Genomic DNA, 13,273 nt, shown 5'->3' with positions numbered 1-13,273 from the left:
TAAACTAAGCTCCACCCTGCTCCTCCCACTAGTGTAACTCTCACTCCTCTGCTGAACTTCGCTCTCCACAACTTTCCAGTTACTGTTGCCAGGGCTACCATTAGTCTCTGAGGAGAAAGCAGTATGCTGGGTCTCGGGAGAGTGAAAATGAGACATGTAGACTCCTTTTTCATAGCTGGGGGACAGTTGAGAGGAATGCAGGTATGTGCTATCTGTGAATGTGTAGTCTGAACTCTCTGTGAGTCTGGATTGCTTTTCTTCAGAGTTGGAATGGAGACTTTTCCACCTCCTCTCAAGCTCAGGACTGGCTCTGCTTGGCTCTGACTGATCTCTTAGCCTGATGCTGTCCAATGGCCTTTCATGGTTCCCAAAGTTGCCCTCTTTGTCAATGCTGACCAGGGACACTTTGCGGACCACCATGGTATCCTCTCTGCCTTCTCGAGAAGATGATGGTCGACTGAGCTTTGTACTTAGCACCGAAACACCAGAGTTCATGTCTGTATCAGATCCAGTCTCAGTTTCCACTTGGTTTACTGTTTCTGACTCGTCAATCACTGTACTGAGAACAGTGGATGCATGAAAGAACCTAGAACAAAAGGATGAAAGTGAAATAGAAAAAAAACATCAATCCTTTAATCATCTTTTTATAATGATACTCAGCACACATTTCAAAGCTACTGTGTTGTAAGTCAAACATTAAAATGTAATTAGAAGGGACTACAAAGCTGCTGTGTCACAGTATTTGACTATAATACACCTGAGGTCTATGCCCAATAAATATGGAGAACCTTGGCATCTGTAGTTTTAAGAACGAATTCTGTTCATGTGATAAGGAATTTGAAGCTAGTTTGAGTCATGAATCCCTGAATAAATACATTCATATTTGAAGTAAAGCATAAAAAAGCACAAATGGAAGCCAGATCATGCAGGGTATAATTGTCCCTTTCTATGGGAGTGTATTGCAATGTGCGTAGGTGAGTTTCTTGAGAAACGACATGTTAAAAGGGCACTTCAAAATGAATCACAGCTTTAATCACACGCACCATACAACAGTAAAAAGATGAGTGGAACTTCAGAATCTATATCACATGAAGTTTTACTAATGGAACAGATTACATATGTAATCACTTTACAACATTAAGCATGTAACAATAACAGTAAATATAATCAATAAATATGTAAATGTGTCAATTGCTTCAGTAATCAGGGCATTGCCTTCTGGTTACAGAGCAAGTGGCATCTGTGGTGTTGCCTTTTTCAACATGATGTATAAAGATACAGTTCATAACTCTTACCTGAAAAAAATAAATAAATAAATAAAACACATTGCAATGTAATTTATCACTATCCTCAAAAGTGATGTCTCTTCATCAACTTTGTAGTAATGCATTTTTACCTGACATAGCAAATATGATTAATTGATTTGGCATTATGATGGCACTATTAAAAACAAGAATAGGGCATTTTGCACTATTTAAGAGTATGGGTCACTATACTTGGCCACATGTCACGTCACTTCACTTCACTTAATTGATATTAAAGAAATAATTACTTATAATTTGACTAAAGGCAAGACAGAGACAATATAAAGAGGAAGTGTCACTTCATATGATGAAGAACAGAGAACAGAGAAAAAACTTGCTACATGTCATGTAGTTAATTTTCCATTGCATTTAGCCCTGAGACACTTAAAGGGAGAGATATCAAGTTATATCAGTTGGCAGAACTAGTCACTCCGGATCATCTACAGTACATCACACCCCCTGGTGGTAAAGCTGAGCCTCACATTCCATCTTTGGTCCCCTGCAATTTAAGATATAATCGACAGATTTGAATAAAAATTCGTAGAAATGCACTCACTAGCTATACTGCACCACCATACACACCTGTGTAGGAGATTCTGGGCCTACATATTTACATATTAGTTCAGGTGTTTCCAGAGCATTTTGTCTACATTCTGAAAATTGTTGTGGCTCTGATGGCCAAGCTCTGTTTTGTGGTTATTTGCATGTGTTCACCAAACAAGCCTCACTGGAGAGATACAATAACTTGAAACAAAACATTATTGCCCAAATACAAGTGTTTTTTCAAGCTGTCCGTTTAAGTTACATTGATTCTCTTACAGCCTTTGATTTAGAGGTCAGGTGAATTAGGAATGTAGGTGTTTGTGTGTTTAGCCAATTCACATGCTATGTGACACACCAGCGAGATCTGTAATTGTCCCTGTCAGTTAAGGTGTAGCTTAAAGTCTCCATTTCACTTTAATAGAAATGGCATCTATAATTGCCGACTGGTCCCTAACAAGCATTTCTGAGCATTTACACAAACACTTACATGACCATTCTAGACTGTGGGAAAACTGCCTAGTGAACTGACTGTTTCAACCCAGCAAATCCTGCTACAGAGCATGTCTGTTTGTTAAAAACCATGATCAATTCAAAGGTCTGTGTTCCAGATATGATGCAATACCTCCCCACTATGAGTATAATTAAATTTGGGATCTATCAGTGATTCTATCTACAAGATTACTTCAAATGTAATATTATAATAATACAATTGTTCAAAATGTTTATATTGTTATAGTATATACATGACTTGTGCTAAGTGCATGCTAAGGATTAGACAATGTGTCAGCACTCATTCCCAAATGAACATGCATAACACATTTGCTCAAAGGTAAAATAATATTAACTTTACATCATTTAATTTACATTTCTTGAAAGGCAGATTTAAAAAGTGCATATGCCCATATAAGAATAATGTCCAATCCATTTTTACAACTTCATGAGCACATTCTACTGACAATCATACTGTTCTCGGAAATCTCTGGTTCATTCTTGATGGAATGTTCCATAAAGCTGGTCTGAGTCAGTAATCAAAAGGGGGCGGAGCTTAACGAAGGGTCATTTGTAGTAAATACTTCATCAGACTCATTTTCGACAGTTTACTATAATAATTGAAGGGATTATTTCAGCTTTTCCAGACCAAAAAAAGGAACATCGGAATTTCCATAAAATCGCCCAAATATAAACCAGGAAATTAATCTCAAATAAGGCTCATCTAAGTATGTGTTATCTTTTTTTTTTTGTGCTAAATGTCAAAACCAAAGTTAAATAACACATTTACACTTCCAGGCAAAAACATTTAACATTCTATTCATAACATATCTGATGAGACATGTTAGGAGACTGACAGCACTGATAACAAGGTTGAAGCTAAGAATATACAAATATATCATCCACATACTAGGCATTGCTCAGGGCTACAAGTATGTGCACTGATTTTTGCATTGAAACACATTCCCACTGCTGTTGCTGCCTATAATTTGTTTTGTAACTAATTATTTACTTGACAGAATATTTGGCAGGGTGTCTGAAAGATTGGATTGACAATGTCATGTAAATCTTGTAAATTCACATTCACATTCAGAGGCTGAAAAATAAAACCAAACAGAAGTTAAGTGAATTGAACTAAACTGAACAGTGTAACTGAATGAAATACATATATTCCCACGAACAAAAAAGTGCTGATGCGCGTCTCTGATGCATGGAATAGCATCTTTACAATAAGGTTGAAATTGAAAGCATTAAATACTGCATTAAATATCATGAAATATCAATAAAAATAATTGCATTTATGTAGGTTTATGTTAATTTATAAATATAATATTTTTCTCTGTTAAATCATGTTTGTACAAAATACATTAATGTAATGTTAAAAATGTACTAGCATCTGTACAAATGAACATCATGTTAGCCACTGCATTTAACTGGCACACAGGCATAAAATAAGCATTACCAATTGCAAAGTGCAGTATGCAAATCCATCAGCCACATTCCTGGTGGTTATACTTGTTTGCCTAAGCATTCAAGAGGATCTCAGCTGTTTTGGCATTGGCCTTCATTCATGAGGGCTATTTCAAGAATGTGTATCATCAAGTATGAGTCAACAGCATACTTTGAACTACCTTACATTCCTTTAGCAGCCCATCCCATTCAAATGTAGAACGTAGAGATGTGGGGTTGCGAGTGGGTGAGGCTTTGATAAACCAGTCCCTTCTTGGGATAAGAACTTCAACCTCACTTACAAAAGAATTTGAAGTTCATCTTAACTAATCTAAAAGAGACAGAATAATCATTCTGTATATACTCCATGAAAAACAATGAAACTGGCAGGGAGAGAAACAGAAGCCAGAATATAAAGTTGCTGAACACTTGGAATAAGAAGGGCGCTGTACATAAACAACTTTGTGCTCATATCCATCTCCCATAATTTGACTTCATCTCATATATCCCTTTAATCATAAAAATTAACAACCATAAACAAAGGCACTTCATATAATAACCCCTTTTTTAATATCTTGTTCTATACTTTTCTTCATTTCACTTTTGTTCTAGCTTGAGCACACACTCATACTTAAAACTTGGCATAGTGTACTGCAAATATTGATGACCATCATGAGAAACTGCTGTGTGATGTGAATCACTTTAGGGGTACATTGCGGTCAGAATTGAGGGGTTACATTTGTCTGTTCCCCACGTGAAAAGTGTGTAATTCAAGCAAGATAAGCTGAACTGATTTTGCATCTTCTATTAAACTATGTATAAATGAATGCATGAATAAAATAATTAAAAAATATATAAAAAATTATATTTATAAAAACAGAAATATTTATATATATGTATATATATATATATAATACATAATGCACTAAATTGTATATATATATATAGATAGATAGATAGATAGATAGATAGATAGATAGATAGATAGATAGATAGATAGATAGATAGATAATAATTTTAGCTGTGCATTTATATATAAAAATATCTCTAAGTATTTACATCAGGTTTTTAGATCAATACATTACATTTCAAACAGTACACCAATATACACATACAAATTGCATGTAGATTTAAAATTAGAACATTTTGTAGCTCACCTTTCACCTGTTATTAAACTTCTTGAAAGTAGCTGATCAGGAACAGTGTTAACTTCTGCTGTATCTTCCTTTTCTCTTTTGTTGTCTGGTGTACATTCGCTGATTTCTACCCAGCTCCTGTGAGTGATATTATCTCTGGCTTTCTTTACCTTTGTCACTGTCACATCTCCCTGTTTGTGGCTTGGGAGAAATGTGGCTATATCCTCAGTCTCTTCACCGCTGGTGTGTTCCTCCCTCTCAGCGTGGTGGTTATCAATGCTTGCTTGGTATTTGCACCTAGCCGTGTCCTCCAGTATTGTTATCGCTCCGCTCAACTGGTGTGGGGCCAAGGGGTGGAGACAAATCTCCAGGTGACTGTGTGTTTCCATGCTTGAATCTGCAAGTGATACCTTCACAGGCCCAGAGAAAGGAGGGGCCGAAGTGCATTCTTCAGGGCTACATTCTTGATTGACTGGTAGGGCTGGTTTCAGTGGAGCAAGATGGTGAATCTGCTGCTCTGCTTGAACTGTCAACACTTCGGTGCCTCCGCATACCTCTGCTTCCATTGCACCTTGCGTTGCAGATGCTTCTCTTGTGCTCTGGACCATTTTCAATTCATTTCTCTTCTCTTCAACCAACTCATATGTTTCAGAAACCTTGTAATGTATCATTTGCTCTTGTGATAAAACATCCATGATTTGCTCTGATCCGGTGTCTTTTTCTAGATTCGATGGAGCTACATACTTCTCATCATAAATGTCACCTAATTCACTTTGTTCCTCAACTTCTTGGCCATATTTCTTCTTTACAGATATGTGAAAGTCATTTTCAGTGTTCATACTCTCAGCTGTGGTTTCAGCCTGGCCTTCTATGATCTGCTCTGATTCAGGGTCTTGAACAAATGTAATGTCATGATTTTCATTATAGATATCATCTAATCTACTTCCTTCCCCCACTTCTGGTCTACATTTGTTCTGAATGTTATTTCCAGTAGTCAGAACTGCTGTGGTTTCAACCTGGTCAATCAACTCATGACTTACTTGAGTAGATGCCTCCTGAACATCTTCCTCAGGATCTTCATACTCTTTGAATGTTTTCTGTTGTGTGTCTACCTCTGTCTTTGGGGTTTGAGAGCTGAACAGCTGGTCTGAAACATCTAAGTGAGGGGGAGGATGAATTATGAAGGCATTGGTCGATTTAGCTTGATCATTCTCCTGACTTATTTGCTCTTGTTCTGATATTTCAGTTAGGGTTTCCACATCTGAATAAGACATATTGTTAGAGAGACCTCTCTGGGAATGGTCAGGGCTGGTGGGGTCTGAGGGACCTGAAAGGTCAAAGGTGACAGTTGACTTCATGATGGTGTAGGTTCTTGACACAGCTGACTGAGGTAAAGAGATATTTGACTCATTCTCAAGAAGGACAGGTTCAGCAGGGCTAGGTTTCACTGAGCCAATGGCATTTGTCAAGGAAAAATCATTGTTTGTTTCATACGATTCCATTGAAATGGTCTCATAATTAATCTTAGGGTGAGATTCTTTCAGTAAAACTGAATCTGAAGTGGAATGTACAGTGATTGTGGGTAAACTCTGAGGTATTGAACTTAAATCACTTTCAGAAACATCAGTATTGGAGAGAGATACAATTGGCTTTTTATCAGTATCAGCATCCAAACTGTTATCTGTGGTTTTGGAGGAGGAGAAAGTGCTAGATACAATCACATCTGGCATAGATGAAACCATATCAGCAATGAAGGGGTCAGTGTTGACTACATCACCGTTGCTGGCAGACGTGTTTCTGTTATTTGCAGTGCTGGTTTGAGAATCTTCTGCCTCAGTGGGTATAATGTAAGGTGGAAGACTGGAGGAATGTTCTGGAAGGGTATCTGCAGAATATGAGTTTAAGCTGGAACTCTGGGTCACAGTATTGTTTGATGTGAAACCATCAAGGATGACAGAGGTGGTATTTTGGGGGATGGAAGAGCCAAAACTTTGGGGGGTGGAAGAAATGGAACTTTGGGGAATGGAAGAGATGGAACTCTCAGGCATGGAAGAGCTGGAACTCTTGTGGATAGAGAGGATGGCAGAGGTTACATCTTTTGATTCTTTACGTTCCAGGTGTGACTCTTTTTGAAAAAACATTTCGTCTTTGTTAGGAGTAACATATGTGGTAAAGGTGTTGACCTCAACATCTGTTGAAATTCCTGATTTAGATGTTTCAAAATCAGAGAAAGGATGATCATCCCTAAAAGAAACACCACTCGGGTTTAGATCTATGTTTGATTTATGGACTAAGCATGTGACTGTACTTGCCGCAGTTTCCATATTCGGAGCAGGACTGAAGGAGTCAGTAATTTTAGACTCAGGGTTGGAGTACTGAACAGATTTATCTGCAGATGGGCTATCTGGGGGTGTCTGGTAAGCATCACTATCAGACAGTGAAGAGTCAATATATGGTATCGATGTACTGTCCAGATTTGAAGGCATAAAACCTGCATCCTCCTTATCAGGCTTAGACATGTCACTCAGGATATTCTGGGACTGGGATTGGTCAGAGGTACAGGAGGGTTCTGGTGTAGGTACTGCTGTCTTCAAACCAACCTGGTTTTGTTCTGTTTCTACCGGGATGTCAAATTCTTCCTGTTCACTGATGCGATCCTTGACCCCTGGGACTCCACTATTGCTTGAAAGTCCCTGGGATGGATCTCTTTTCTTCTTCTTCTTCCAGGATAAGGATACAGCAAAGCCCTTGGATTTACGGAGGTCACTCTCTGAGTAACTCAGCTGTTCTTTCTAATAAAAAAATGAAAGGAATAGAAAGTCAGAAAATAAAGTATAGAAAGTAAAAAAAGAGGTGAAAGGGAGAATTGATGCAATAAAAAAGAGAAAGAAAGAGGACAAAGATTAATGATAATGAACATTTACATAAAATTAATAAAATAATATAATATAAATATGCGTTCATATGCATCTGTATTTTGTTGACATTTAAATATGTCACAAATACACAGTATATACACAGGTTCTTGCAAGTTAACTCAAGAAACATTTTATGCCTCATAGTAACCTGCCTGATTTGCATTTTCTAAAGACTTCTATTGGCACGAGAGGTATGAGACGATGATTCAATGGAAAGAGCTTTTTGTTACTAAACTATTCATGAAACACCCTACTATCTTAGTTTTATTTACTGAATGCGATTTAACCACTTTCATTAATGACAAAAAAGAGCATTGACTACAACACAGTGGAAGCACAAAGAAAACTGTATTTGTTGTTAAACATCAAATTTAAGTTTTAAATTAATCATAATTGAAACCTAAAACTGCAATTTGTTACAATGGCATTTTTATATAAACAGTAACAAGCAAGATGAAGAAGAGCAAAAAAGAAGAAAGTCATATTAATCAAAGAAATAATCGACAGATTAATAGATCATCAAAATAGTTGTTAGTTGCATATCTAGTAATTTAGCCACAACCATGTGTTATCACCATAATTCATATTTATCTCCTTGGGAAATTACATCTTGTTCAGCTGTCTGGTGAAATATGATAAGTCTGCTGCTAAAGTGATTCAGTGTTCCATCTGATAACATTAGAGGATGAAATGACATGAAGTGAGATAGAGAGAGATGTGTCGGTGTGTGTCATTCTGGGTGGAGGCCCTTGTATTCCTTGAACTGTGGGTGGTACAGTTCAAAATGACCATATCTGCAGGTCATCAGTCAACCTGTCATATAACTCAATCAATCAATACTGTTCACTGTTCTTATGAAATGCACATCTCAGTCTCAGTTTTTTAAAATGACACACAGTATATACTGAGCATAGCATCTTTGATGACAAACACAACACGTTTTTGCGATACTGAATCTGATGTAAAACATCTGAAGACAGACCTTAATTACATGAAAAGCGATATACATTATCCAAGCACATCATGTCAACTTTTAACCTGCTGGAATTACACTAATGAGCTTTCGACATGGCTAATGCATGCTATCTGCTTTTTATGGAAGAGTTATGCTTATCTGTGTCATAAACAATGGCATAAATCAAAGTCACTGTGTGAAATAACAAGATAAAAGTAATGACGTTATGTTTATGATGATATGACTCCAAAAGCAACCTAAAGCAGCTAAACATGGAAGAAGAAACCTTACAGGCATTTGCTCATATAACTTTCTGAAGAACTGCTGAAAGCTTAACCTGTCAACACTATGAACACTTTATTGTGAAGCCATTGTGGATTGTTCAGCCACAATAAACACTCACACATTCATGTACATACACATGCAAATAGCTCTACCTGCTGGTCAACTAAAAAAAAAAAAATCCAAATATATATATATATATACACACTGTGTATATATATATATATATTTTTTTTTAAACAATGAAATACATACATAAACTTAATACTGTTTAAAAAAATACTCTTAAAAAGTACTCTTTAAAAATTACTTGTAAGCCAGATTACATATGACCCAAATTTAATACTGACCAATAAACATACACTAACACAGCTCCATCTTGTCGGTGAATCAAGAAGCAATAGTTACAAGTTATAGATTTTATAGATAGATATAGTTATACATTTTAATAAAACCTTAAATTAAAAAAATATATATATACAATCAACTAAACCAATAACAAAATACTGAATAGATTACATTAAGAATAATATAAGAATATTATTCTTAATGTAAAATAAGAATATGTTATAAAATTGCTTGGTTCGATCAGTGTTTTAGAGTATACTCGCTTATATATGGCCTTAAAGGCTTATAGACAGACTCATGAGTCTTTAAAAAAAAAGGGACAGGACTGAAGCAAGAATAATAAATATGTACAGCACCATTCAAAAAGAGGCCCCCTCCTGTTTTCCACACAACCCAGTGCTCCTAAATGACATTCAGCACAATTCGCCTTAATCATCTGTATCCCTAATCATGTTTGTGCATGTCTTCCGTGCAAAAAAAGAATGCATATTAATTTCTGGACTACTGAACACAAGCATGACAGGAGAGACTAAATAATTCCTTCATTACATCATCGTCGTCAATAAATAACAGTTTATTTATTCATTAATTTAAATGTTAGTGTATGGATGTTAATATATGAGATGGACTGTAGCAATTAACAATTCTGAAACAAGTAGAATTGACATTTGGGATCAGAGTGCACTTAAAAGCATCCAGTTTGAAGATAGGATTAATCTGCAAATATTGTATGCTAAATTGCTATTAATTTGATAATCAAATTGAAGTTTAAGCAGAAATAGAGAAATATGGTGCAGCTAGAACATTTACCAGCAGGGGGTAATGGGGCCACGCTAACCAGCCAAACCTTGACTCCTTGGTAATAAATGTATTCTTTATTATTATTATTTTGCATACATACTGGACCCTACTGGCTGTGCCTTAATTTTCAAGCTCTGTGTTTAAATATTAGTAATATTTCTACCTCTTTTTTACATTGCAAAACTGTTACTAACATATACTGAAAGTGTTTGCAAATTAAGTCTAAAATCAAAAGATAAATGTTTACTGTAATTTTGTCCTAGATGCTGGATAGCCATACATATGTATGTATACTGAAGTACAAGTGAGGTTCTCTCTGACCTTTGACCTGAGGACAGTGCCAAAGAGAGATGTCTTGCGTTTAGTCCCCCTCTCATCATCCTGAGTTTCACTGTCGCCAGCTCCCAACGTCCCAGACTCAGTTCTGTGGAAGACGACATTCAGTTAGAGATCTGCCGATTGAGGATTCGGTTTAAAGTTCAGATAAATGCACAAAGAGCAAAGAGAGCAAACAAAAAAGTGGCCTTGAGTTTGCTGTGTGGCGCCAATGCTCGAGTCAGCCAGCGAAAATGACAAGAATGTGGAACATTAAATTATCTGTCTTTCCTAAGCTCATCGAAATACAATGTGTAAACAGGTTATTCATTTTCTTAAAAATATACTTTCAGTGGAAACCGGCTGCATACTTTCAGACAACAAGATGTGGACACACAGTGCTCACTAAAACAAATGCACTTACTAACACAAACACACCCAGTGTGGCCCATTGTACAGCACCACCTAAAATAACTTAAGTAAAGTGGGTGCAAATCACAGCGAATACAGTCATGCAGACAGGAATACAGGCATCAATGCATCATGGCTCTGATTCACCTTCTTAATGAACACAATGGCCTAATTGTGTGGCATTACACAGTCTTACAAAAAGAGATGCCATTCATATCTCAGCTCTGATTTGCCAGCATTAAACAGAAAATATTAAGGAAGAACAGGTGCATCCAAGTCCCTGTCATGAAGGAAGCAATCACATTTTTTGAAAGTGAATCACATAGTTGTCATTCACATAAATCTATTTTAAACAAAGAGCAACTGTTACTTGAGTAACTTGAATGACTGATGAATTGAAGTAGCTTATGCTTTGAGTTATATGATAGAATCCTTCAAAAAATATCATGTAGACAGCTGAGACTGATTCTACAACTACAGTTTTCATTTGCATGCATATACACGCAGTGATGAACTAGGAACCTAAACAGAGCGTGAGAGCAATCAGAAGGGAGTTGTCTGAGGCCTAAAGATTGCAGGGTCTTTTGCTAAATATCCTGCTTCACATTCCAAACCCACTCTTAAATACCCTCAGGCACATGACTCTGAAAATGCATAAACATGCACATTTAAAATTTAACCGAGCATAATCACTGAAGTGATATCTATTTAACCTGTAACTGTAAAAATATTTTTACTCTTTAAAGGTCACACCTTTACGGTATCACTGTCATGCCAACAGCATCAGGTGAAAACAAGATGAAACTTTCACTCTTCACTATCTTGGTTTTTTGATCAAGTTTTTCCCCGGAGGGGAGAACAGCCAAAAGTATGAGTTTCGCTCTGTGTGATGGAAGACCTTAAGCATGCAGTGTAGCCAGTTCCTTTAGGTATAACTATATAATTTGCTGGTATCACAGAAAACTAACTCAAAATAAAAAAAGGATTTGTTATCATGCAGAGTTATATTAATTTTCTTTAAGTAGTGAGGCAAGAAATAGATTTCGAGACCTTAAATTTATTTCAGAGCACAGGGGCCGGTGTTGTGCCGAATTCTGCACCCCTGCCAGATTATGCACCCCCTCGTTGAAGTCGCTACCTGATTGCCTAATCCCAACCCCACCCCTAATCCTAACCCCTCCCCCACACCTAATCCTAAACCTACAGATACTAGGGGGTGCATAATCTGGCAGGGTGCAAATTTCAGCACTACACCTGTTGCACCAGCTGTACATAAGTTACAATTTAGCCTAGTTTTGACGTAAATGGGCACTAAGTTACAATTTACGCACTACTAAATATTTTTTCGTTGCACCATTACACTTAGTTGAAGTGTAACTCTATAAACTAAATATTTACGGAAGCATCTGTTCAGGAGTAACGGTTGGAATAAAATAACAGACTGAGTGAACTGAATCAATATGCTCTTCTTTTACCCGACAATCTACAATCCTTTAGGCATATATGATGCTGCTGACATTTACACTCACGTACATATTAAGAGAGAGAACAATATGTGAATAAACGTACTTGTTTTTTGTTTTTTTTGCGCGTCTTCAACACCCCATCTACAGTGCGCCTCTGTGTGCTTTGGTCCGTGTTGCGCATGTCAGGTGAAATAATAAATAAATGGCATTTCTTATGTTTTTTTCTTTCAGTATTTATTGATCCTTATTTATTTCAATTACAGTTTCTGAATGTTATTTACATATAAAATAGCTTACATATAGACTAATGTTATTAATGAATCGTTTTTAATGGAAACTTGTTTTTACTGTTAGTGTACGTGAGGTAAAAGAAGTTACAATGAAGTATAAATTAAAATTCATAGCATTTAAACAAGTTTTACTCACGAATTTGAAGGTTTCTATTGGATGATTTAGGTTAAACGTCATATTTACAGACTACGCATTACTTTATGGAGAGCTTACAAACTACTACCATACGTCCTGCCTTTCGAACAACAGGTGCAACCAAATAATGTATAGATTTAGTTACAAACTATCTAGTAGTTACTAAGCCTCTAGTGTGGACTTAATGTTCTAATTTAAGTAAGAATTTACGAATGGCTGGTGCAACCCTACCCAGGAAACTAGGAAAATATTTTTACAGCAGATTATAATTATTTTCATAAATTCTATACCATTTTATGTATATATATATATATATATATATATATATATATATATATATATATATATATATATATACAGAGGTGTGAAAAAGTGTTGGCCCCCTTTAATGTTTCAGATCAGCAACCAAATTTAAATATTAGGGAGAGAT

At 36.3% G+C, this 13,273-nt stretch overlaps 1 protein-coding gene across 1 annotated transcript in view; it reads right to left on the bottom strand.

Annotated features, from left to right (window-relative positions):
• Positions 1–13,273, bottom strand: part of crybg2 (crystallin beta-gamma domain containing 2) — a 39,344-nt gene that overhangs the window by 18,815 nt on the left and 7,256 nt on the right. The window contains exons 2-4 of the mRNA XM_016294864.1: positions 10,547–10,649; positions 4,943–7,713; positions 121–586 (exon numbers count right to left, since the gene is read on the bottom strand). Of these exons, the coding sequence (XP_016150350.1) occupies positions 121–586; positions 4,943–7,713; positions 10,547–10,649 (3,340 nt within the window). The remainder of the gene's footprint in view (positions 1–120; positions 587–4,942; positions 7,714–10,546; positions 10,650–13,273) is intronic.

This window comes from Sinocyclocheilus grahami, unplaced genomic scaffold (assembly GCF_001515645.1).
Source record: "Sinocyclocheilus grahami isolate Dianchi unplaced genomic scaffold, SAMN03320097.WGS_v1.1 scaffold325.1, whole genome shotgun sequence".
NCBI lineage: Eukaryota > Metazoa > Chordata > Actinopteri > Cypriniformes > Cyprinidae > Sinocyclocheilus > Sinocyclocheilus grahami.
Note: the sequence above shows the minus strand (reverse complement) of the source record. Positions and strands in the feature narration are given on the sequence as shown.